The sequence below is a fragment of the Festucalex cinctus genome, chromosome 17 (assembly GCF_051991245.1).
Source record: "Festucalex cinctus isolate MCC-2025b chromosome 17, RoL_Fcin_1.0, whole genome shotgun sequence".
In the NCBI taxonomy this organism is placed as follows: domain Eukaryota; kingdom Metazoa; phylum Chordata; class Actinopteri; order Syngnathiformes; family Syngnathidae; genus Festucalex; species Festucalex cinctus.
Genome location: NC_135427.1, coordinates 2,422,103 through 2,446,537, shown reverse-complemented (window position 1 = coordinate 2,446,537; position 24,435 = coordinate 2,422,103). Strand labels below are relative to the sequence as shown.

At 39.3% G+C, this 24,435-nt stretch overlaps 4 protein-coding genes across 12 annotated transcripts; 2 read left to right on the top strand and 2 right to left on the bottom strand.

The window, feature by feature from the left end:
• Window positions 1-6: 6 nt before the first annotated feature.
• On the top strand, window positions 7-4,816 carry LOC144004648 (mismatch repair endonuclease PMS2-like). Of its 4 annotated transcripts, none has more exons than XM_077502009.1 (16): window positions 7-26; window positions 613-681; window positions 766-908; window positions 1,032-1,118; window positions 1,186-1,288; window positions 1,373-1,556; window positions 1,641-1,808; window positions 1,877-1,974; window positions 2,036-2,135; window positions 2,205-2,289; window positions 2,641-2,793; window positions 2,860-3,613; window positions 3,737-3,904; window positions 3,974-4,074; window positions 4,180-4,349; window positions 4,430-4,816. In XM_077502009.1, the coding sequence occupies exons 2-16, from the start codon at window positions 668-670 to the stop codon at window positions 4,571-4,573; spliced, it is 2,472 nt and encodes an 823-aa protein (XP_077358135.1). In that variant the 5' UTR covers window positions 7-26; window positions 613-667; the 3' UTR covers window positions 4,574-4,816. The 4 variants fall into 4 exon arrangements, with proteins under 4 accessions (XP_077358135.1, XP_077358134.1, XP_077358137.1 ...); XM_077502008.1 differs by lacking the exon at window positions 7-26 and adding an exon at window positions 104-450; XM_077502011.1 differs by lacking the exon at window positions 7-26 and having other exon boundaries at window positions 104-681; window positions 769-908.
• A 775-nt stretch (window positions 4,817-5,591) lies between these two features.
• Window positions 5,592-11,202, top strand: LOC144004651 (radial spoke head 10 homolog B-like). The gene is made up of 17 exons (XM_077502021.1): window positions 5,592-5,875; window positions 5,950-6,025; window positions 6,195-6,263; window positions 6,371-6,538; window positions 6,650-6,735; window positions 6,885-7,005; window positions 7,120-7,299; window positions 7,781-7,883; window positions 8,029-8,126; window positions 8,323-8,509; window positions 8,689-8,797; window positions 8,956-9,035; window positions 10,163-10,311; window positions 10,398-10,502; window positions 10,562-10,621; window positions 10,727-10,772; window positions 10,868-11,202. The coding sequence occupies exons 1-17, from the start codon at window positions 5,748-5,750 to the stop codon at window positions 10,990-10,992; spliced, it is 1,890 nt and encodes a 629-aa protein (XP_077358147.1). The 5' UTR covers window positions 5,592-5,747; the 3' UTR covers window positions 10,993-11,202.
• LOC144004649 (disks large-associated protein 5-like) lies at window positions 9,691-16,383 on the bottom strand. 6 transcript variants are annotated; one of them, XM_077502012.1, is made up of 17 exons: window positions 16,244-16,383; window positions 15,810-16,054; window positions 15,507-15,688; window positions 15,244-15,303; window positions 15,079-15,112; window positions 14,882-14,986; window positions 14,740-14,811; window positions 14,611-14,648; window positions 14,181-14,527; window positions 13,580-13,668; window positions 13,342-13,502; window positions 13,169-13,273; window positions 12,980-13,097; window positions 12,525-12,650; window positions 11,651-11,917; window positions 11,480-11,532; window positions 10,854-11,335 (listed from the first exon to the last, which is right to left on the bottom strand). In XM_077502012.1, exons 2-17 carry the CDS (start codon window positions 16,042-16,044, stop codon window positions 11,225-11,227), a joined length of 2,103 nt encoding a protein of 700 aa, XP_077358138.1. In that variant the 5' UTR covers window positions 16,045-16,054; window positions 16,244-16,383; the 3' UTR covers window positions 10,854-11,224. The 6 variants fall into 6 exon arrangements, with proteins under 6 accessions (XP_077358142.1, XP_077358143.1, XP_077358138.1 ...); XM_077502014.1 differs by having other exon boundaries at window positions 15,079-15,109; XM_077502013.1 differs by having other exon boundaries at window positions 10,856-11,335; window positions 12,525-12,647.
• A 342-nt stretch (window positions 16,384-16,725) lies between these two features.
• LOC144004827 (vacuolar fusion protein CCZ1 homolog) lies at window positions 16,726-24,297 on the bottom strand. Its single transcript, XM_077502412.1, has 17 exons — window positions 24,157-24,297; window positions 23,567-23,642; window positions 23,388-23,484; window positions 23,149-23,246; window positions 22,963-23,056; window positions 22,782-22,862; window positions 22,208-22,255; window positions 21,953-22,036; window positions 21,701-21,876; window positions 21,548-21,629; window positions 21,414-21,475; window positions 20,284-20,395; window positions 19,590-19,623; window positions 19,392-19,509; window positions 17,396-17,554; window positions 17,195-17,322; window positions 16,726-17,118 (listed from the first exon to the last, which is right to left on the bottom strand). Exons 2-17 carry the CDS (start codon window positions 23,578-23,580, stop codon window positions 17,063-17,065), a joined length of 1,443 nt encoding a protein of 480 aa, XP_077358538.1. The 5' UTR covers window positions 23,581-23,642; window positions 24,157-24,297; the 3' UTR covers window positions 16,726-17,062.
• Between the last annotated feature and the right edge of the window lie 138 nt (window positions 24,298-24,435).

Genomic DNA, 24,435 nt, shown 5'->3' with positions numbered 1-24,435 from the left:
TGAGTGATGAAACGTTACACTGAGACGTAAACATTATCTATCTATCTATTATCGATCTAATCTATTTATTTAATATATTCGTGTCAATTTCATTAGTATTTTTTTGGGGTGGGATTATGATTTTAAATAATAATAATAATAATAATTTCCTGCCACGGTGGGTATTAGAATGCTAAATTTACACGCAGTAATGACTCTTTACAACAGTCCCTCGATGGTGCCGGGGCACGGTTGGGGCGTCGTGCGTTTGTCGATTAAATGTTGCATTAAGAGGTCACATGTAGAAATTATATCTATATTTGTGTGCGTTTGTAGTGTTTTTATTCTTCAAGTTTTGTCAATTAACAATTACTCTCTATTTCGGTTCTATACTTTTATTATTCGTCTGTCGAAATGCGCACCTAATACGCAGTGATGACTGTTTGCGACACTTCGTCTGCACTGCGCGCGGTACGGTTGGAGAGCTCATTTTTGTTTGTTTACAACATCATGGCGAACTTTCTTTGGCTGTTTTATCATTGAAAACAGTTTAAAAAGATGAAAAGTTAACAATGGGAACAACACTTCGTCTCCCGTGTTCTGCATTTTATAACTAAGCATTTTTCTATTTAGAATTAAAATCTCTGGGCGTTTTAGTAGAGGCTAAATCCTGTAAATTTTCTGAAAGATGTCTGACACTTGGTAAGGTGATTTTTTTATTTTGAAGAAGAAGCAGCACAAAAGGTTTGCAGTCATTGTAAAAGCTTGTTTTGCTTTTGCTTTTAGTAGTTCAGAACCTGCTGGAGCCATCAAGGCCATTGACAAGCACTCAGTGCATCAAATCTGCTCAGGGCAGGTGGTGCTGACCTTGGCCACTGCTGTTAAAGAACTGGTGGAGAACAGCATTGATGCTGGGGCTACCAATATTGGTAAGAAAGGGATCAGAATTGGTAAACACATGCTATACCTGTGTAGAAGAACAGATACTTGAAATTGTATGGATGTCAGCCCCTTCGGCACAATGGCCAGTAGGACTTTACTAAATGTTCCAGATGTCAAGCTGAAGGAGCACGGAATAGAACTGGTGGAAGTATCTGATAACGGAAAAGGCGTCGAGGAGGCCAACTTTGAAGGATTGAGTACGTATATCTGTGAGTTTATCTATCCATTCTACTTGTTACCTGTGAACCTTCATCTGTCCCACAGCATTAAAACATCATACTTCAAAATTGAGGGATTTTTCCGATCTCATCCACGTGGAGACGTTTGGCTTTAGAGGCGAAGCCCTCAGCTCTTTATGTGCTCTCAGGTAAAGTATCACAAAATCATCAAGCTACTTTAAAGTGCTATGTTAAATGAATGTACTTAATTACTTAATTTATTTTTCTCACAGTGACCTAAGTGTGGTGACCTGTCATGAGTCTTGCCCCGTGGGGACCAAGCTGGTCTTTGACCACAAAGGCCACTTGCTTCAGCGGCTACCACATCCGCGGCAGCAAGGCACAACGGTCATCTTGCAGCAGCTCTTCCTAACCCTGCCTGTCAGACACAAAGAATTCCAGCGCAATATTAAGAAGGCCAGTTGAATATTTAATTTGTTTTTGTGTAACTCGGTATGAAGCAGTTAAATCAAGCTAATTGATTTGCCATTTATCCCACAGGAGTTCACCAAAATGGTGCATGTTTTGCAGTCCTACTGCATCATCTCCACAGGAGTGCGTATTACCTGCTCCAACCAAAATGGACAAGGGAAGCGCAACACAGTTGTTAGCACGAGTGGTAGCCAGAATATGAGAGACAACATAGGAGCTATATTTGGGCCCAAACAGGTTGGAAGATAGGATTTTGCAACGCTCATGAGATGTCAGACTTGTTGAACTTCTTGTCATTTCTGCAGCTACAGAACCTTCTCCCCTTTCAGCACGTGCCTCCTAATGAGAAGGTCCTGGAAGAATATGGACTTGAGAATGCAGAACTCCCCAAAAAGCTCTTTAGGTGAGTAACACTGTGGCATTGCGATGGTGATTTTTGTATTAACAATTAGAAATTTTGGCAGCATCACGGGGTTTGTATCACAAGCAGACCATGGTGTGGGAAGAAGTGCCACAGACAGACAATTCTTTTTTATCAACAAGCGACCATGTGATCCCCAAAAGGTATGTGATGGATTTGTTGGTACCGCAACATGGGCTTTTAATTTCAACCTGATTCTTCTCACCTTGCAGGTGACCAAACTTGTGAATGAAGTCTATCATATGTATAACAGACATCAGTATCCATTTGTTGCACTGAACATAGAAGTTGCCTCAGGTAAGGAAACAGACTTGCAACCATGTTACAGCGTTATCGCGACTCTACTAAGTTCTTGGATATTTTTGTAGAACGTATCTGTGGAGGAAATCTTTAAAAATTCACATATTCAGCAAGAAAAGTAGTGCTTCGCCGCCATCTTGGTGCCAAAGAACTATGTTAAAGTGAGTTGAGAAGCTTCATGTAAACAAAAAGTAGTGATTCTGTGGCATCTTGGCCCGAAAGAACTTTGTTGAAGTGGGTTTCAAAGAGTGTCAACTAGATAAAAGTAGTGCTTTGCTGCCATCTAGTGGCATCTATAGGCAGTTTGAAGCATCAACTTGAACTGTATTTTTTTTTTTCCCCTCACAGAGTGCGTTGATGTAAATGTTACCCCAGACAAACGGCAGATTTTCCTTCAGGAGGAGAAACTCTTGTTGGCCATTTTGAAGTCTTGTCTCATCAGCATGTTTGAGGCTGGTGTCAATAAAATCAGTTTGAACAATACGCTCATCCCCAGCAGCAGTAAGTTGACCGAATTTTATTCAGGACTTAGCTATCTGTAACACCATTACTGACTTTATTTTTCAGCGACTCCATCCAAACAATCTGAAGACAACATGCTCGAATCTGGAGATAACACAGGACTAGTGATGGGGAGTCCGAAAGCATCACTGAACCTGGCTGGTCTAAAAGCTGCATTTTCAAGTCAGCATAGCTTTAATTCTGGTGTCAAGTGCAACATAGCAAAAACTGGCCAAGCACAAAAAACCCTCAAGTCTTTCTTCAAGGACACTGTAAAAACTACTGCCTCTCATGCGGGTGGAAAATCTCCTGGTCAACTCACACAGATTTTAAACACAGGCACAGGGAGGTCAGTGTTGGATGGGTTCAAGTATGGCAAGGGGACAGCTTGCACTGTATCCAGTTCGGACACAAGTCCTTCATCAGATAGTCCGAATTGTGACCCACATTCACCTGCTTTTGAAGTGGAACAACCCAGCGTGAAAAAGGAAGCCCTGATAGAGACAACAACCAAAATCCACAAAGATTCTCACTTGCAAACTGAACCAACCACTTACAGTGAGTGCATCGCTGTGAGTCCAGTTTTGAAAAGGGCCAGGAAAGAGAACCCGGGCTGCATGGTGGACGCTCCAGTCAGTTTACAGAAGAGGGCAGTGCCGCTACATTTCTCGTTGCAAGAGCTGACCGGGAAGATTCGGCGGTTACAGGACCAGAAGCAGAAGCAAGAAAACTGTGAGGAGCTTCAATACCGACGCTTCAGAGCCAAAATCAACCCGGGAGAAAGCCAACATGCAGAGGAGGAGCTGAAGAAGGAGATCAGGTAGAAACGTATCGTGAACAAGACTTTCAGTTTTGCTTTTTCAACATATAAACCATCATTTGGACGATTTTTTTCTTTGACTTTCTTAGGTTTGAATTGTGTGTCTCTCTCATTCCCTAACAGCAAAGACATGTTCAAAGAGATGGAGATTCTGGGCCAGTTTAATCTGGGCTTCATCATCACCAAAGTCAACTCGGACATCTTCATGATCGACCAACACGCCACAGATGAGAAATATAACTTTGAGATGCTGCAGCAACACACGGTGCTCCAAGGACAAAAACTCATTGTGTAAGTATCCAAGATGTACTTCTTCCACATAAGAAAAAAAAGGAACTAGTAATTTGTTCTTCTATTCAGCCCTCAAAAACTTCACCTCACCGCAGTCAACGAAAACGTACTCATGGAGAACATCGATGTTTTTCGAAAGAATGGCTTTGAATTTCAGATCGATGAAGAAGGTTTGAACATGATTTTGAGTTTTCAGGTTTAAAAAAAAAACAAAAACAAAAAAACACTTTAATATTTTAGAAAGGTAAACAATTTCCTACTTACCATCAATGTAGCTCAGGTGATGGAAAGGGTCAAGCTGGTATCTCTTCCCACGAGTAAGAACTGGACATTTGGCCCAGCAGACATTGAGGAGCTGATCTTCATGCTGAGTGACAGCCCGGGCGTCATGTGTCGGCCGTCACGCGTCAGGCAGATGTTTGCCTCCAGAGCTTGTCGGAAATCTGTAAGTTTATACATCCAGTTATTTCCACTCTAGTTTTCAGTTTGACATCTGTTGACGGTTTTACCTATGTTCTTCCACAGGTGATGATCGGCACGGCACTGAGCGCAAGCGAGATGAAGAAACTGGTGGCTCACATGGGTGAGATTGAGCAGCCGTGGAACTGTCCTCACGGGAGGCCCACCATGAGACACCTGGTCAACCTGGATATCATCTCACAAGACTGATCAAGAACAAGAGCAATCATACTTCAAGACTAACCAGGCTCTGATTCACCTGATGAATCAAAACCTGACCCTAGTCAGTGGATACTGTATATAGTTTTCTCAAATCCTTCATGTGACTGTTCCATATTATTTTTTTTGCTCTGAAATTCTTTCAACATGTTATCATTTTAAGTGTTTTACATTTACACATTTATTTGTTTTATACACAAACATTATTTTGTCAAATAAACAATGTTTAAAAGAGGTTGTATTTTATTTTACTGTTTTGTGAAATTGGAATTTTACAACCAAGCTACTGCGATTGGTTGGCAACCAGTCCAGGGTGTCCCCCGCCTACTGCCCAGAGCCAGCTGAGATAGGCGCCAGCAGCCCCCGCGACCCTTGTGAGGAATAAGCGGTCAAGAAAATGGATGGATGGATGGACAACCAAGCTAGCACAGGGCACGAGTAGTTAATACTCACAGTTCTGAGGTTACTTCCTGGTTTGAAGAAGAACAGATGGAAGGTGACAATTCTGGTGGGTGGATGGTTCTTTTGGTGAAATAAATGGTAATCATAAAAACAAATCTGGTGGTAGCAGCAGAACACTTTTGCAGTACTGTCGATATGATGTTGGTTAAGCTAACATTTAACTATGAATAGTTTTGATTTTCTGAGGTTATGTCAATTAATATACACGTTTGCCAGAGAGTGGTCGCAGAATTAGATTATAAAACAAAATACAATAAAAATAGTTCACTAATATAATAGTATTAGTAATATAGTCAAAAGAATGCAGCATCTTCTCTCATCGGTACACTTTGCCTCATTCAATATGGCGGCCCCATCGACGTAAATCAGCGCTCAATGCGGCGTTTTGCCAATTCAATATGGCGGTTAGATTAACATAAAATAAATTAGATGAACAAAATAAGTCAGCGCTGAATGCAATTATAAAACGGACTTGCATATGAATGGCCAGACAATATTTCATTATATAAATCTACGGTTGCATCTGGTTGGTTGCCTTGGAAACCAGTTGTTTATTTCCTGTTTCGCGGTCGGGTACTTCCGGCAGAGTCCTCCCACTTTTCACTTTTAGACACAAATTGAAGAGAAAAGTCTCTTTCCTCATAACAACAACATAGCACTTCATGAATATTAACAATTCTAAAAACATAAAATCACATCGAGAATGTTCCACGGGATTACAAATTTAGTAAAATATTCCGCGGCTTCCAAACAGGCGCATCACGATGACGACGAGCATCACGACGATGGCTTATTTGAACTCCCTTCGTTCTTTGTGTTAACTTTTCAGAGGTAAATAAACGTGATTATTATTTTGTGCGTACTGTCACAACAGAAACGTAATGTGGTCATATCGTCTCTGACAGATATGAAGGTGAAAGCAGAGATGGGCTGTTCCATGGGAGAGGGACTGCTAAATTTAAAGGAGGCCATTCTTATACGGTAAAATAAATAATATAAATAAATAATATAAATAAAGCACTTAAACAACATAGCTATTTCATTAAACTTTTACCTAATAATGAAATGAAATTAACACAAACATCTTGTACTTTTTTAAATTGAGCTACAGTGTGACGTTTTCCCCACTTTTATGAAATACATTTTTAAGGGTATGTTTTCCATGGGTGTTATGCATGGAACTGGTGTCTTCACATGGGCTGACAATGTGACATATGAGGTAAGATATGGAGGTAATGATAAATTTTAAAAAAAAACCTGAAGCTCCTAAAAATGTATTTTTTTATTACATTTATAGAAAAGTGTCAATGTATTTCTTGTCAACAGGGAGAATTTGTGCACAACATGCCCATGGGCCAAGGCAAGTACACTTGGCCAGACGGCAGCTCATACGAAGGTGACGTGTGCAATGGCGTCAGGCATGGCATCGGAACCCACAAAAGTGGCAATGCCACGTACAAAGGTCAATGGAATCACAGCAAGAGGCATGGAAAGGTAACACACAGCACTTTTTATATGCTACTACAAAATATGCTATTAATTTTGTGGGTGCAACCATATTAACATTTTTTGCAGGTGGTTTATGTGGTTTGTCCTTGGTTTTAGGGCACTGTGTATTATAACAAAGACGAGACATCTTGGTACAAAGGCAACTGGGTGATGAACAAAAGGGAGGGATGGGGAGTACGACGGTAAGACTGGATGTGTATACAGTATGATGTAATTTAGTGGTAGGGAGTAACAAAATACAAATACTTGGTAATGCTACTGCAGTAGATTTCGCGTGTTTCTGTCTGCTTTATTAAAAAAAAAAAAAAAAAAAAAAACTTTGTCCTAGCAGCTACCCTTCTGGCAACATTTATTTTGGTGAATGGAAGCGTAATTTGAGAAATGGAGAGGGCACCATGAGATGGCTGAACCAGGAACAGCTCCACATTGGGAACTGGCATGATGGAGTCCAGGTATAGAATATGGGAATGTAACATTAGCTGTAATCAGTAAATGTTGTCATGGTCTTGCTCAAAGAATGAATTTGGTACCACTATACAGTAATGACATTTTGTCTTTTCTGGCAGCAAGGCCATGGTACACATGTGTGGCTCATGAAGCGAACTGAACCCGGAGCTGAATTCCGTCCCAGCAATCAGTACACGGGGGATTTTTTCCACGGTTACAGACATGGGCCGGGCATCTTTTACTACGCCGGTGGTGCCACTTATGAGGGTGGATGGCAGGACAATAAAAAACATGGGAAGGTGAATCCGATATGTAGTTTTCTTGTTCTTATTAAATTTCTTTGAATTCCTCCTTATTGCTGCGTTGTGTATTTGTTTTACATTGTTTGTTTCTACATTATTAAATTGAATGTACAGTATATGTGTGGATAATGCTGCAATGCCCATTTATATTCCTCACAGGGTGAATAATCTAGCTAAATCATAAAATAGCTTGCTTGCTAGCTAGCTATTCAGTCATCTAGCTAGCTATTTTATACCTTATTCAAAAACTGTCTAGCTAGCTGAGCTAGCTAGCTAGCTATTCAGCCAGCTAGCTAGCTGTTTTATGCATTATTCAAAAACTATATCTATCTAGCTATTCAGCCATCTAGCTAGCAGCTAGATAACCTTCAGTTTGACTGACAAATGGCGAGATAGCTAGCATCCGTCAAAGTGAAGGTCATGCATATTTACAAAAAGTGATTAAAACAAAAAGTGGCCATTTTGTATTTATCTTTAGGGAAAAGTTACGCTCAAGGATGGCTATGTTTTCCAAGGACAATTCCTTAATGACAAGATGGTGACCCCGAGTATGACAGCAAACCAAGCCCCCGTTTTACATGGTAAACAGCCTTTGCCTTTAAGGATAGGCTCTAGCTTGCCCACAGCCCTAATGAATATATAAATGTTAATGCTATGTAAAAATCATGCTATTGAAAATGGATGAATCATTGTTACAAGTCGCTCTTGTGCAATTTCCCGTATCAGGTATGGATGAATCTTCTCTTGGACCAGACATGACTGTCAACATAGATTGTCTTTTGGAGAAAATGCCTGAGCGAAAACGAGATGTTGAGCACAAACAGGTCAGTTTCCACGCAAAAATTAGTTTTTAATGAAGATGCTAAATAATATTGAGGCATATTATTGTAGTTTTTCTAGTAGGGCTGAGAGATTCATTGATTCAAGTTCACACCCTAATTTGCTTTGGTGTCATCTGAACAAGGTTACTAACCAATGTCCTATTTGTTCACTCCTACTGCTGACATGTTCGTTGAACAGGTGAGGTTTGTTCTGCTGAGGTACAAGACGGAGCTGAGGTCCATCTACCGTTTCTACAGCCGACTGGGCCAACCTCAGATTCCGGGCGGCGCCTTCCTGCTATCCCGCATGCAGCTGTGGCGCCTGTTCAAAGACTGTTACATCCACCAACGCGTTAGCTTGGCCGAGCTCGACCTTTACTTACGAGGTGAGGTGAATTTGTGCATAGTCGTTCATCAAGCAATCGACGTTTTCAACCAAATTATTTAAGCAATTATTTTGTGTATTCTAATTTAGGCTAATGCACAATGTACAATTTTCATTTAAATAGCGCATGACGTTGATAGCTGATCCATGCTTAAATGATTTCCTATCCTTTTGTGTCAGATAATCCAGATCCAGCGGAGGTTCACTCCCCTTTCACCCCCATCACGCTTAGTCGGTTCCTCAGTTGCCTCGTCATCATTGCCTACCACATCTACCGTGACGACATGGAGTAAGCAACCGAGTAATAAACAAAACTTTTACAGACTGAGCAACTTTACACACCCACTGTAAAGTTTTAAATGTACTGTAATAGTAACATGTAGAAAACATCTCTACATCAGAATGTACCACAATTCTGAAATTGTGAGGACTACACTCTCGTTGCAGGTTATCAAATCACCTGCTGGCTAAGTGTTTCACCAATCTGCTGATAGATGACATATTTCCACATGCCAAGAATGTCAAAGGTAGGAAGATAAAGAAGAACTTTTGTTGGTGCCATGTTTGCCTCACAGTCCACAGGTTGAAATTTAATAGTTAAATGTTTATGTAAAAATGTTACAAAATGTATTTTATAGTGATAGCTGATGTTAAGAAAAAAGAAAAGCTATTTTAATTTTATAATTATTTTTATGTTTAAATAGCCACTAGTCGTTAGACTCAAATAGGGTTTTTATTTTTTGCCTTACTATGAAGTGTAATTGCATGTTCACTACAGTAGGTGGCAGTGCCGCTTTTTTGTCAGTGTGCAACAGTACTTTCAACAATTAGACAAATGATACTATTTATAGTCATTGCTAGTTATAATTAAAACTTAATTTAAAACATTGTTAAATGTATACAGTATTTTACAGTATTTCATTTTACAATTTTCAATAAATCATTTTACAAATTATAAACTAAAAAAACTATATGTTAAATAGTTTATTTTAACAAAATAATACACTGCTTTTATTTTATAACTTCAAAGGGATAGTTCAGTTTTTTTTTTTTTAACATGAATCTATTTCATCCTCACCTCCAGTGGTGTGCGATCAGCACTGACTTAACCCTGACAGCGTTCTGTACGTGCCGCGAGTTGGGTCCGGTGTTGGACGAGAGGAAATAGTCCGGCAAGTTGGCTGGGGCCACCTAAATAAACCGTTTTTCTCCTAAAAAAAAATAAATAAAAATAAAAATTGTGTTCAAGAGTAATACATTTGCATCCCAATACTCCCTCCTGAAGAAGAACAAAAAAAAAAAAAAAAAAAAAAAAAAAGTCAGACTCCATTACCGCCGGGCACTATTTTCCTATTCGTTCGTATCACTGCGCGTCGCCCTGTCGACACTGATAGTCACGCCTTCCACCTTCGAAAAGACGACTTGTAGATTAGTGCGCGTCTATCAGCTTTATGCGGGGCACCGCGCAGTGATACGAACAGAAAAATAGTGCCTGAACTCTCTCTTTAGTGATTAATTCGCCAATTATTTAAAAGAATGTTAATATTTTATGATTTCATATTACAAAAAAATAATTGTAAATGCATTAATACATGTTAAATATTTGCATCAGATGGAAGATTGTGCTTATAATTGTTACTTTTTTGTGGCCCAGGCTTCCTGTTCAAGCCACCAGAACGTACGATCGTGGCTGTAGACTTCCTAGCGAAGTGCTGGAAGGTGTATCAGGCCTACTGCAGGGTCAATCCAGCCCCGAGGGATGACAGCACCATGACAAACCGCCACGTACTATGGATGTATGAGGTAACCGTTTATGCCATGAGGAAGTCAAATCTGCATTTAATATTTAATGATGTCACCAAAAATGTCATTTCTGTCTGCCATTCTAGGATCTCAATCTTTACGACAGTGACTTGACCATAGTGAGGGTCATGGACATCATCTCCGCAGAGACCCTCGATCCCAGCAACCGGTCCGTCTGCATGGAACACGAGGTAAACACTGATATAGTGACTGTACTATGTGGATTTTGCTTATTGCTCTTTTGCTACAGATTACATTTCTGGAATTCTATGAGGTACTTCTCGGTTGTGGCGAGGTCAAGTGTCAACAGGTCAGCGTTTTTTGTCCCCCCCCCCCCCCCCCCCCCATTACATTAAAAAAAAAAAAAAAAAAAAAAAAAATCATAGTAACAAGCCAGGCTAAATTTGCTCAACAGATGACAGGTCCTTACCCTAAAATAGGACCATCTCGATCTTCTTCAGGTTTGTGTGCACACAATTACATCATATTTCTTCAATTAATACACAAAAAGGTCATCACGCATACTATAATTTTTTATTTTTTTTTCCCCCTCCAGCATTAGCACGTCAGTGGCAACAAACGCTGGCCCAAGACCGCGAACTAGATGCTTGGAGTCATAAGATCCATCACTTCTTCAAACATATATTTTTCCCTGCTGTTGACCTTCTCCATATATTGTGATCAAGCTGCAATAACACTAGAGGGCGCTCTTACTCCAGTTGTATCCCAGCTAACTGTCTCCAGATCAGAAAGTTTGTTTTGTTTTCTTCGTGTTTCATTATATAATAAAGCCTCCAGGTTCTTTCTTTAACAACAACAACTTTAATGTAAATCCAAACAAGTTTCAATACTTTCAAATAAAATGCCAATCATGTTTTGTTCCCTTACAATAAAACAAGACATTTGACTAAAATTACTGTGGCGGTGGAGTGAAGGACATCAGGTCATTGGGGCATACAGATGGGCGTATCCTGTCCTTGGGGTTCATCGCGAAGATAAACAAGGAGTCCTCTGCTGTCTCAACCTACAAAATATCCACCAAAATAAACATGGTATGAATATTAAGTAAACCTATCAAGAACAAATCATGTTTACTGAAGGCTCGTGTCAATTTGAAAGGTCATAAGAGGGAAGAAGAAAGAAAACAAAGAAAAAATTTTTTTTTAACCTGTTGTGTTTGTGGGACTAACGGGGAAAGTGCAGTGGCGACAGCAAACAAACCTCAAAGAAAAAACACAAAATTTACACTAAAGCAAGAGTGCAGTGCTTCCCCCAACCAGCACACTAGCGTGTCATGAGACATCATCAGGAAATGATTCATGCACCATCATCATCATACCTTCTCTGGGTACTTCTTCCAGCTGGGTGCCGCCTGAAGGTGACAAACAAGTAGACGTGTCGACTTTTGCTCTTTGCGAGCGCTGAGGGGTTCGGTTGGTGGTGCGGAGTGGAGTGAGAGTCGACTGAACCGGAGTCCTGGCGGTCTGTCCCAATGCGAGCGAGCTACGAGTGACTCGTCTTGGCGTTGTCGAATGGTTGGTGAGGGGAGAGGCCTGTGGAGGCGCCGCGGCGGCACTGAGCCGACTGGATCGTCGCCTCACGGAACCTGCGGTTGATTCACGGCATTGCCGTCCAAGAAATATGGAGCATCGCGGGCAGTTTTAGTGTTCGAGAATGTTAGAAAAGTGTGGAACTGTCAATGTGGGGTCATTTTATTTTTGACTGGCAAATACATTTACATATTTGCAAGTACAAGTCAAATGCTAGAAATGTTGCATTTCTTGCGCCATAATGCTAGTTTTATAAAAAAAATCTTTTAGCCTACATTATAATAACATAAAAAAAAATAATTTAAAATGATTTGTCTATAGTACATGATTTATGTGGGATATGCAACAATTCTGTAATGTAGGCCAAATGTTTAATTTTTATTTTTTTTTACTTAGGCAAGTCAATACCCTGTAGCATTATTTGGGGGGCAAAATATTAACGTTTGACTGCCAAAAATGGCAAAATAAGAAAAGTATCCTTTAAGAAAACATTCAGACCTCATTGTCATTTTTTTCCCCGAGCACAGCAAGTTCAAATAGGGCAACTTTTTTTGTTTTTGTTTGCCAAGTTATGAAAATTGTAAACAATCTCACATGTATTAGTACACGAGTACTTTTGCCACTATTTCAACAACACTCAAGGAGAATGTGTGTCAGTATTACCGGGCGTCTTGATTGGGCTCTCCACACGGAAGAAGCCTCCATCGAAGACCACAATGTCAGACCGGCCTTGTGCTCCTTCACAGGATGGGCGGGGCTTATCGGTGGCCTCACCTGCAGCTCGGGCTGCTCGATTATGAAGAAAATATGCATCAGGATTATTGTGGTAATAATTGAAATCACGATAAGTATGATCATTTCTTTTTCGGTACAAAACGAGAAAATGTTTAAAACAAAAATGAAGACAAAATTCTTTGAAACGCTATAATTATGCAAGTTCCTGGTGGATGAAACAAAATGTATTACATTTTGTTATTTTAAATTTGAATAAAAAGGTGCAAATGTATAAATTTAAACAATTCAAACTCAAAATCTGTATTAATATTTTTCTTAACGATTATGCAAATTTTGTAACAATTGAAATTGTAATTGAATTTCGATTAATTGCACAGCCCTACCTGCAGCCTTTGCAGCCTCAGCCGCCTTCTTTTGGGCTCTCATGGCCGCTTTCAGCGCAGCCAGCTCAGACTTGCCGGCCTTAGTTACTGGTGGCTTGGCGGGTGCTGCTGCGGGTTTCTGTTGTGGAATTTTTTTTTGAATGTACTTACTGTGCAAACAAAACTACTGCAACAATGCCGAACAGTCACCTTGATCGCTTTCCTCTGCCGTGGTGGCGGCGGCTTGTGTTCTTCCACCCAGCCTCGTGCCTCTGCCTCCTTGAGGCTGTCAAACTTCCTGTGAACGTCTTTGACCTGACAACCAGTGCTAAGTGTTAAGACATCGTTCAGAAGTAAACAAAGCCCTCGCACGGTGGGTCAACCTGGAAGTAAACCATGTCCCAAAAGCCTTGCAAGTCGCTGAAGGTTGTGATCTTCTCCCCTCGGCGCAGATGGCAGTCATCCACCAGGCCGCTGAATTGCTTGAAACGCTCTTTCATGAGCAGCCTGGCCTGGCCCACCGTTGTACAGATGAGGCCAATCACTGATCAGACATGGAAGAAACGCCGCCAGTGTTTTATTTGCGCCGAAACGAACTCACGGAGCGGCTGCGTCACTCACTTTCTTCAGGAATGGACTCATCGTCAAATCGTGTCTCCCACTGAGCGCAGAGAGATGTCAGTCTGTCTGTCTCGTTGGCCATCTCAGACCTGGGCATCATGAAAGGACATTCACAAATTGACAGATTAATTTTAAAATATTCGCACGGGATATGGACAAAGTCCTGAAGCAAATAAAAATCCACAATGCCACAAGTTGATCTTCAACTTACTACAATATTGTTATCAAACACTGTAAAGTAGACCAGATCCGGGTTTCTACAGGTATCAGAAAATCTAAGATACTAGACTCCTTGAACAATTTTCAGCAGTGAAAAGTTAATATTTTGCCCAAAATGAATTTGATAACGTCATTTTTCATGTATTAATACCTGTAAAAAGTAATTTTCCTACTTTCTGTCGACGACATCACCTGTGCAGAGCAAGTAGGTAACGGCCAATCAGAGCTCACCTGTTTTCTGGGTTTGGTCAGTAAACTGAGCTACCTACTTCCTCAGTGCAGGTGATATCATCAGGTCGACAGCAAGTAAAAATGTTTTGTTTGTTTTTTTTTTTGTTTTTTTTTTAAGTAACACCACGAACACAGCTTTCAGCTAAGTTACCTGAAGTATGCCACATCATGTTTTGTTTCAAGGGGGCTGTTTGGTGTTGGAGAATCCGCACGAAGAGGAGGTGGAGGAGATTTGGGAGCAGAGGATTGCATTGGCTCAGCCTGACGTTCGTCAACTAATACGGCGGCGGCACGGACGTTGATGTGCGCCGGTGTCAAGCACGCCGACCCCGGGGCGAGAAAGCGATCCGCTGAGTGAGGAGTGAGAGCCGCAAAATTGAAGGCTTCCACGCCAGCGGGAGCGTTGAACACAGAGCCCTCGGGAGCGAACGAGGAGGGCTCAACTGGGCCTTGGTCCATTACGTCATTCTCCTCCTCGGAACCAGGCTCCACATTGTCCTGTAAGACGAACCAATTTTGAGACAAACTGCATTACCAGCAAAATTCAAATATTAAAAGCATGATGTGTCAGAAATGCTTGCCTGGGGCACAGGAGGATGGACGTCATGCTCGTCCTTGGCTACACAAAAATGTATAGTAGACCGATTAATTTCATTTGGGAAAAAAGGGAACAAACCAGCAATAGTCGGTCAAATTCCACAATTCTGTACCTGTGCAGTTCTTTTGGCTTGCAGGTCGTGGCGAAGGGGCAACAACGGCTAGTCTCTTTGTGATTCTCTGGTCTAAGTGAAATAATATGCATATTGAAATCATTTAATTTTTATATTTAAAAATCACAAATTTAGTGAGTACCAGGAAGTGTCTCTCTTGTGTCCTTAGGTTGATTTTTCGCTGCAGGGACTGTTGAAACAGGCCTGTTGGCTGATCTGGTCGACGGTCCTCGTACAACAGGCTCCACTACAACACAAATAGGGAAACGACGAAGCACGAAGAGGGGGATTAAAAAGTATTTTATTTGTATATGTACCTTTTAAGAAAATGCAACGCACCTTTCTTTGCTGCCCTATTTGATTTGTGAGTCTTCTGGTGCAGAGGAGAGGGAGATAAAAGAAAGGCACAGTTACACACACAGTTTGGTACTACTCTAATCTGAGAATTTCGAAAATTTGATTTTTATAAATATTTATTTAAATATATATATTTTTGAATCCCACCTGCTGCGCCATTGAACGGGTGACTATGCTGCTCTGTGGTGGTGCTGTGTTTGTTTTGGTCTATAATGAAAAAGTATCATCGCAAGTGAATTTACTGATTAAATCTTTAGATATTAATTACTGGGTTAAAAAAAATAATTAGATAAATATTAGGTAAGGGACAAATGAAACTTCCTGGTACCTTTGCCAAAAGCCTAATCAGTTAAAAAAAAATAATAATGTTCAGCTCAGCTTTTCCACAGTGGATCATGGCTAAAACTTACCACTTTTGCTTTGGTTGATGTCACCGGTACTAGAGGCATTGAGAAAACTGTGTCTTTAGGACGATACAGGCCAGTCTTAAACACTCCCTTCCGTTCCCTCTCTTGCTTTTGCTTCTCTTTCTCAAGGGCCTTTTTCTCTTTCCAGCGTGCAAGCTGTTTGAGTCTCTCTTCTCTGTCCTTCTCTGCAGACAACCATCATTTCAGATTAAACAGTTCAGCAAAACGAGATGCATATTTACACTCAATATGAAGGTTCGTTTTCGTTCACGTGCGAGATGGAGGGGCAAGAAAATACAAAAGTACCTTTTGCTGATTTTTCCTTCAGATTTGTTCGGTCTTTCATTGCTGACGTGTTGGTCGCGACGGAGGAATCCAGATATGATTTATCATCCTCCTGGAGATTGTCCAGCTGTCTTCGAGCATCGACCATCCGTTCTCGATTCTCCTTCTGGTTTTGGCTTTGTCTACGGGACATTTTGACCCTCAGCATGGCGACACTGCTGTCCCGGCGACGCAAGTAAGAAAACTGAGATTCCATGGTGCTGGGCCTGTGGTAAAATGGTGACGGTAAATCGACAGAAAACAGTGTTCGGTGTTCAACACGTCTCAACTGGGTGAGCTAACAACAACACCCAAACCACAGTTAGCTTTATTAAAGGAGGTCACAAACGGCGCGAGAAAACCTTGACAACCAAAGTTTTAAAACTATGTGGTAAATAATTAGAAATCCATCTTACCTTATGGCTAATATCAAAACTAGAGTGTACAAACAACCGCAGAACTCAGCCAGCCAGCATTACCTCAAACGAAATGAGCGGTTGCCAGTTACGCTGTTTGAATTCATCTTAACCATCCGATTGGCTGCACGTCGTTAAACTGCTGACTTTTCATTGGCTCTTCAATTATTCTACTTCCGCTTCAGTTTTTTTTTTATCACATATAAATCTTTATTTAACATTTTGTTGAAAGAAACAGAGAGACATTTTAAAACGGCAGCACAATTTCAAAGTTTTGCGAGTTTTCTTGTTTCTAGTAGCAGATAGTGAAAGTTAATTTAACCGCTTTAGACGCTATAAACATTTAGTTTTTTTTGTAAACACGTTATCTTCGAAGCACATACCTCTAAATTTTAACACAGAAGTGTATATATATTATATATATATATATATATATATATATTATATGTAGGGAAGGAAGGAACAGACTTCTTACTACATAATTTATTCAATTTTTTTTATTAACAAACTACAAGTTTTGACATGATGGGAAAAAAATGAAAGGATGGTGATGAAAGCAAACTGAAATAGTTATAATAGTAGTTTGAAATACAGAAAAAAAAGTGGTCAATGAAGTCACACATTGAAATCTTAACAATGACAAAGTACATTTGTACACTTAATTACAGAAGGAAATGACATTTTAAAGGTTACATTAAAAATGATGGGAAAACGTTTGTTATTTTACAATGCAACTATTGCATTACACTGATGCTGCCGTGATACCCTGCAACACTGACAGTTTTGTAGCGTGGTCAAAGAGTCTCTGTGCTCATTCCATCAGTCCAGGAAGAATATGTTGTTGAATTGTGTCGCACAAAGCCTCTTAACCTCCTCTGCGGAAGACAAAGTACAAGCAAGGTTATTTCTAGAGGACTGGAGGTTTGCGTGACAAGTTTGGTGCAGACGTACCGTTGACTTCGATCAGATTGGCGTTCTTCTGATTTAGGATGACATACAGTTCTCTCTGGTCAGACTTTTTGCCAACAACCCAGTAGTCTGTCATGGCTTTGACGATGATCTCTTCATCTTCATCAACTCTGAAAGCCACGCGAAAATATGATTCTTGTCGTTTTTGCTAACTTTTTAAGGAAGCGATTCCAATTGTTCTACCTGGCGAAGTCGCAGTTGATGTCGCCCAGGATCTTCATGAGGTCAGGATGGACAGACGTGAGGCAGACGCTGGCCGTCTTCCTCATGTGTATCGTGCTTTTCTCTGCTAGGTTCATGTGGTTGAAGTAGATGAATTTAAACTGGGGCTCCTTCTCTGGCCTGGATGGATGCGCAGACATCAGACAGCGGAACAAGTCAAGTCAAGTCAAGTCATCTTTATTTATGTAAAGTCATTGCTGTCAAGCACACCAAAGTGAAATTGTAGTCCCTGCAGTCAGTCAGCTTAACTGCAATGGCGGTTAAAATAGCCAGCGCGGGTCCAGCATGTATGAATTATACACAATGATAAGCCACTCTGGATGATTATAGCCACTGGAACAAGTAAGCTGAGGACGCACGCCGTCACTGACGCAGTTTACTTGACGACGGCAGAAAAAGAAATTCAGGATGTCATTATTTATTCAGTGGCTTCTTGGCTAAAGTCGATGCTTGGATGCTTGGATTACAGTCACGGATGTATCACAAGCAAAGTGCTGGAGCAGATGGACGCTCGACGGCTGTCAATTGGGATGACACTAAGCTACATTAAGCAGCTAATTAAAAATGGGGGGGGGAGGTTCGCTATTGAATAAATTACTAGTGTGGCATTAGCAGCCTCTTGGCCAATTTAGGAGTCATTCCCAAATTATCATGTTTCCTGCAGGATATTATTTGATTTCTCTGAATTGGTTCCAAAACGTTATTTATTTACAATGAAGCCATTCGTTAATTTGGATTTGTTAGATTTCTTGGGGAACTTGTCCTTTAAATTCCTTTTCTTATGCGCCGATCAAAACAATGAACACATTACTTTGGCGCCACCTGGTGGAATGTTCATGTTTTATTATTTTTTTTGCGCTGATTTTGTTTGGCTCAATACAAATTGGAAAACGGTGAAGTAGATAGAATACATTGAAAAACTATTTAAGCTGTTTTCAAAAAGTAAATAAATAAATAAATAGATAGAGAAACGTATGTTATATTATGGAAGCATATTGCATTCACTTGAAAAAATATATATTTCTGACAAATTTTTCGGGGGAGGTTTGATTTTTGTGCATTTTTTTTTATTGTCTGTTATTCAGACTATTATTTTTTCCTGTCAAAAAATAATCTAAAAAAACGGGGTGGGTGGGGGGGGGGGGGGGGGGGGGGATATTCAGAAAAACAGGAGGGAAAAAATAGTCAGAAAAACAAACAAAAAATTATTCCAAAAACTGAACATCAGAAGCTGTTTTTTAAAATAATTTATTTCCCTTTTTTTTTTCTATGTTTAGGAGTATTTTTCCTCCTGTTTTTCTAAATAATTTCCCCTTGCTTTTGATTTTTTTTTTAAGAAAAAATATTCAGTAAAACAGAAAAAAAATCAGAAAAACATAAAATAAAAAAATACACAAAAACATAGCCCCCCCCCCCCAAAAAAAAAAAAAAAAGCCAGAAAAACATTTTTTTTTTTCAAGTGAATGCAGTAGATTCGACTGATTTAAAGATTTTGTTTTTAGAATTTTCAAAAATATATATTTATATAAAAAAATTAATACATTTTTGAAAAAAAAAAATACAGAAATGTTGGTTGGAGATACATTTGCATCAAATACTGCATTCAATGTGGCAATGAGGCGATTAGCCCATAGCATTGTTTTGAATGTTATTGATTCGCTTTGGATTTCAGGTCTGGTGAGTTTGCTAGCCAATCACATGCAATAATTATCACTTAAGCTGTAAGACATAATCACTAAACATAAATAAAGCTTGAAAACATTTCCACGTTTTTAATGAATGCACATATTTAGTTTCAGTATAGATTACTTTTGTGGCATTTTGTGCTGTGAGATTTTTCTAAAGTGAAACGCACGCCTTGGCTCAGTAAAGGTCGTGAAATGTAACACGGTAAGGTCACGATGACATTTTCTGCACCACTTTCAGGTGTCAAAAACATCTGAAGGCGTCAACAAACCCTGAGATCCTGCGGTTGATGGTGAACTGTTCGCATATGTCAGACGCCAGCAAGGTGAGCTGCGGCCCCACCAAGCCGTCCAACTGCTCGCAGAACTCCCTCGTCATCTCCACGGAGGCTGCGTGCAAAGAAAAGCACTTTTTTTTTGGGATGAAGTGATAATCTATGCGAGGGTGTGGGGGGGAATGAGATGCTTACCGTTGACCATAAAACAGGCGGCGGCGCTCATCGCCTGGAAGAGAGCGGGTCAAACGCAGAAACAAGGTCACACCGGTGTGCAGTGACATTGATGTGCTGAGACTCACGGGATGTGCATACTCATTATTTTAAAATGCACGTCTAATCCTCAAAAATCCATATCCTCAGTTAAGGCTTCGCGGCATATTTCACACCGATTTCATCCACTCACACGTGATGAAAGTCATTTTATGATCGTCTCTTTCGTGCAGCAGAAATATGTGGAGGAGAAATAATCAATTCTTAAATGCGGATGCGATTTTGAATCAATTATTACATTTCAAGAATCAATTATTGAGAGAGCAATGCAGCAAATATTAATGTTGCTCATTCTTATACAGGGTGGAGCAAACAATCATATGAACACGGCTTTATTTTATAACATTTTATAACATTTATGCATACTTAGCATAAGTGCATTTATTGAACACAGTTTAATTTGTAAATGCTGAAAATGGCCTCCTTCAACAGTGCAACAGCACCAGCACATACACATAAACACTCTTTTAAAACAGTCACATGGTAAAGGCCAAACAAACAAAAAAAAGCGCATGGAAAAATATGTGTATCAATTGATGATGTATCAATAATTGAATTAAATTTGGACTGCACAACACTAAGTGAGGACTGTATTTAAAAAAAATAATAATGTTACCTTATATACAATCAGATGCAGCTCCTCATGGCCATCTTCTGCGCTGACAAATATTTTGGGAAAACGGAATTTGGCCTCAGGGTCTTTAAGATTGGGCGGTCCTGTCAGAAACCTGAAGACAATATGTAAGTAAGTATGTAAGTTTATAGAATATTTAAAATACAATTTAGTGTTATCAGGCTTGGTAAGGAAGACTCACTTGATGTCAGAATTTTTTTATTTTTTTTTGCCTTATGTATCAGTGACTGGTATCGGCATCCGTGATGAGTACCCGATACCTTGAAATTAGGCCGGTATCAGCCTGATAGAGATACACGATATCAGTAGCCCCCCCCAATTAAAATCTTTATACATTTATCTAACTCATTAAATAATTTGTGAGTTTATTTACTGTGAAAAATACATTAAAAAAAATTGTCAAAAAATAAAATAAAAGTAAATTTAGCATTTTATGTGATTAAATAATTGGTTAATTAATTCTAACTAAATTAATTCATTTATTCATTACTTTTTCTATTTATCTCATTGAATGATTGGTGGAATAAATAATAAAATTAAATTTAAAAAAATCAACATATTTTACAAAGTAATTTTATAAATCGCTTAATTAACTATAATTAATACTAACATTAAAAACGTGGAAATTAAATGTTATCATTAAAATATAAATTTTTAATGTAGGAATTTGACTAAAAACATCTTTACAATAGCCTTTATATTTATCCATTTATGACTCAAACATCTTCTAATTAGCAGATGAAAACACCTTAGCGGTTCACACTGGGTACTCCTGCAACTATTGGCCAATAGCCAATAGTTTTCATATACGAGATTCGGGTTTGAATTTCCCGCCCTCGCAGACATGATGTCATGAACGCATCGTGTACGTGAAAAACAGAGTGTGAAGTTTCATTTTTGGCCACACGCTACAGCATTCAACACATTTAATATAGATTTGAACTTGGATTATTCATCATAATTAAATTACTTATATAAAATAATCATGAAAAAATATTAATACAATTAACTATGTCATATAAACATTTAACTATTAAAATTTTTAAATTAAATGTGCCCTTTGAGCACAAAAAAAAAAAAAAAAATTGCTCAACCATGTTTTCGGAACTCACCTCCCATAATGCAACAAATTTCCTGTGACCTCTGGCCGAAGAGGAGAATCCCTGCCAGCCAACTAGACAGGAACAGAAAGCGCATCTAATGACATCATCATCAGCACCTCAAGCTTGCGCAGCCTCTCCCTTACCTCCGGCTCGGAGTGCCTGGGGAACAGCGAAGTGGTCAGGTACTTGTACAAAATCCTCATGTCATCTTGTTCCAGGCCGCTCCTGCACACACGACGACAAACTTAACACCCGCGGAAGCGGCGCGAGCCGAACAGAAGTGGCGGACTTGTTACCAGATGAGTTGGTCGTTATACAGGAAGGCTGTGTATTTGATGAGGCTGAGACTCTCCTCCACCCGGTTGACGAAGGACTGGATCTTCAGGTATGTCATCTTGTCCAGCGGGAAGAAGCTGATGCCGCCAAATACGTCCAGCAGGTCACAGGACTGCAGGTGGAGAGTCTGCAGATACTGGATAACATAAATGTAAAGTGTTGTGCTAACATTGCAGGGACAAACGGTAAGAATGTGCTGGATCTGGTTTTACCCTGTAGAAGAACTTTTCAAGCTTCTGAGTTAGCAGCTCCACTCCGCCAGCATCCATGGCTCTACCAAATGTACCGTTGAAAAGCTGCAGCATAAGGAAAATAATCACATGCAATGGCAATAAAAAAAAAAAAGAAAAAAAAAAAAGTCTACAAACCCCTGTCAAATGCCTGTTTTTTTTGTGATATAAAAAAAAAAAAAAAAAAATGAGAACTAGAAAAATCATCTCTCTCAATCCAAAAATATCAGTGCTTACCTTATACATACTGTAGCACTGCTTTACCACTGCACCATAGACTGTGTCCTTGAGGAAGTACAGGAAACATGGTTAACTCATTTGCTCCCAATAACGTGTAAATACGTTTTTTTATGTTGTACGTGTCCCAAAGACGTATTTATACGTTTTTCTGTTGTTGTTTTTTGTTGTTGTTGTTTTATGCTAGAGCATACAGAAGGCTTTGATGCAGCCTCTCAACTGCAAAGAACGGTTGCAGAAATGGTAGTTATTACACAAACGGCCAGCAGGTGGCAGCAGAGCAAAGGAGATCAACCAGGGCCATGTCGGAAAAAAGCTAAATTACTTACAATTTTAAATAGATTTGTGAAAACTGATGAAACTTAGCTCTCTTCTAATGCTAATTGCTGCAAAACAGAAACAGATAGAAACATGCTTTTATAGCAATTGAACACAATATTCTGTGGGCCTTGCAAAATCAGTCAAAACCCAGTAAAACAGCTGGGAGCGAACGGGATTGCTTCTGTGAAAATGGCGGCGAGTGAATGAGTTAACAACCAAGCTGATAATATTCAAAGAAAGAACAAACACTCACAAGTATTTCCTCTTCCTGATACTCTATCGTGGGAGGTTTTCCATCTTTGTTTGGTTTTTCAATCATTGGGTTTCGAACCACCTGTGGACACAAAAACAAGGAAGCTATAAAATGAAAATTGAAAATGAATCACATTCGAGAATTTAAAAAAACAAACAAACAAAAAAAAACTAATCATTACCATGACCATCCAGAAATTTTCCTCGGGTTCAAAGAAAAACTGTCGGTTCTTCTGCGTGTGCAGGGATTTTGCTGGTTTTGTTGGGCAGAATGTTCTCGAAAAGAAGACCAAAACCAACATTAGCTACTTGTTCTTTTACCACATTTTCAAAACATCACTATTAGCTTATTGCATTATTATGACTACCTTGTAAATTGGACAATAGCTTCACAAAGGCCCACATTTCGGATCTTTTCATTCTTCTCCACGTCACTGGGGTGATAAAACAGGATTTTTTTCTCTTCCTAATGGGATAAAAAAAAAAAAAAAAAAAAAAAAAAAAAAAAAAAAAAAAAAAAAAACTTTATCAGTAATTCCCAGCATTGAGCTAAAACTATAACAGGGGGACGAATTCAGGTGCAAATCATTTGTGATGTGAAGCTCACCTCGCCTTCCCGTGGTCCAAATGTAGGATTATAAACAAAGAAATTGAGTAGAGATGCTGTGAACTGTTTCTCTTGCATTCCTGAGGCCATTCTGGGGCTGCAATACAAAAAAAGTGGAAATATATTTATTGTTTATAGTTTTGATGCTCACATTTTGAAATAAATGAATTTGTTTTTACCTAATCATCAGCATCAGTGTCACGTTTGTCTGGATTTCCTTTGCATGAATACGTGTGTTGCTAGCATGCCGTTCTCCTGTGGAAGGAAAGAAAAGCACATGGGTAATATATATTTACAAGGTCATTAAAATGTCATTTTTAAAATGTATTTTTGTATGAGTTTAATATTTATTTTGAGCCCTTATGGTAAGAAAATAACTTAGATAAAGTGCAACTGTGCAGAAAGCAGCTATTTTTAAAAGACAGATTGATTTAAAACTATCAACTGAGTATTGCAATTTAAACAAAAATTAAACCCCATTTTATTTTTTAAGTATTGACACTCAGGAGATACTCAACTACAACATAACTTCTATACATACTAGGTTGGGACCAATATATCAGTCGTTTCAACAGTTTTTTTGTTTTTTTTTTGTTTTAAATTCTGTACCCGTTATTATGACGACTACATCAGACATAAATACACCCAAGAGGACGTATAGCAAGTTAGCTTAGCTTAGCTAGCAAGAGTTTCCGGTGTGTTGACAGCCACAACGCGTGAAAAACACACACAAAACGAAAACCGTTAAAGAAAGAGGAAAACCTCTCACCTTACAGAGCATAAATGACCGGGTTCGTGTACACGTCGTTTTGTTACAGCAGGGGGAAATTTGCGATTAAACAAGAGCAGAAAACATCCACATCGTCTACTTCCTGCTTTTGACAGCTAAGTGTCACCTCTAAAGCTGTCCGGCTGGAAAAGTGTAGCTGAAACACAACAACGGGACAAAGCTCAACCTTTTCTGGAATAATAATAATAATAATAATAATAATAATAATAATAATAATAATAATAATAATAATTTCTTTGTAGGTAATGTAAAAATACC

What these genes read in the sequence shown, in the direction of transcription:
- LOC144004648 (XM_077502009.1), top strand. An exon ending in TCCAGCGCAATATTAAGAAG is followed by an intron (nt 1,557 to 1,640) that starts GCCAGTTGAATA and finishes TTTATCCCACAG; the next exon opens with GAGTTCACCAAAATGGTGCA. An exon ending in CCAGAGCTTGTCGGAAATCT is followed by an intron (nt 4,350 to 4,429) that starts GTAAGTTTATAC and finishes GTTCTTCCACAG; the next exon opens with GTGATGATCGGCACGGCACT.
- LOC144004651 (XM_077502021.1), top strand. Translation starts at nt 5,748, where the DNA reads ATGTTCCACGGGATTACAAATTTAGTAAAATATTCCGCGGCTTCCAAA. An exon ending in GAGATGTTGAGCACAAACAG is followed by an intron (nt 8,127 to 8,322) that starts GTCAGTTTCCAC and finishes TTCGTTGAACAG; the next exon opens with GTGAGGTTTGTTCTGCTGAG. An exon ending in ATCTACCGTGACGACATGGA is followed by an intron (nt 8,798 to 8,955) that starts GTAAGCAACCGA and finishes CTCTCGTTGCAG; the next exon opens with GTTATCAAATCACCTGCTGG.
- LOC144004649 (XM_077502012.1), bottom strand. Translation starts at nt 16,044, where the DNA reads ATGGAATCTCAGTTTTCTTACTTGCGTCGCCGGGACAGCAGTGTCGCC. An exon ending in CCCGTTCAATGGCGCAGCAG is followed by an intron (nt 15,113 to 15,243) that starts GTGGGATTCAAA and finishes CCTCTGCACCAG; the next exon opens with AAGACTCACAAATCAAATAG. An exon ending in TGAGTCCATTCCTGAAGAAA is followed by an intron (nt 13,503 to 13,579) that starts GTGAGTGACGCA and finishes ATGTCTGATCAG; the next exon opens with TGATTGGCCTCATCTGTACA.
- LOC144004827 (XM_077502412.1), bottom strand. An exon ending in AAAATTTCTGGATGGTCATG is followed by an intron (nt 22,863 to 22,962) that starts GTAATGATTAGT and finishes TTGTGTCCACAG; the next exon opens with GTGGTTCGAAACCCAATGAT. An exon ending in AATTTGTTGCATTATGGGAG is followed by an intron (nt 20,396 to 21,413) that starts GTGAGTTCCGAA and finishes TATTGTCTTCAG; the next exon opens with GTTTCTGACAGGACCGCCCA.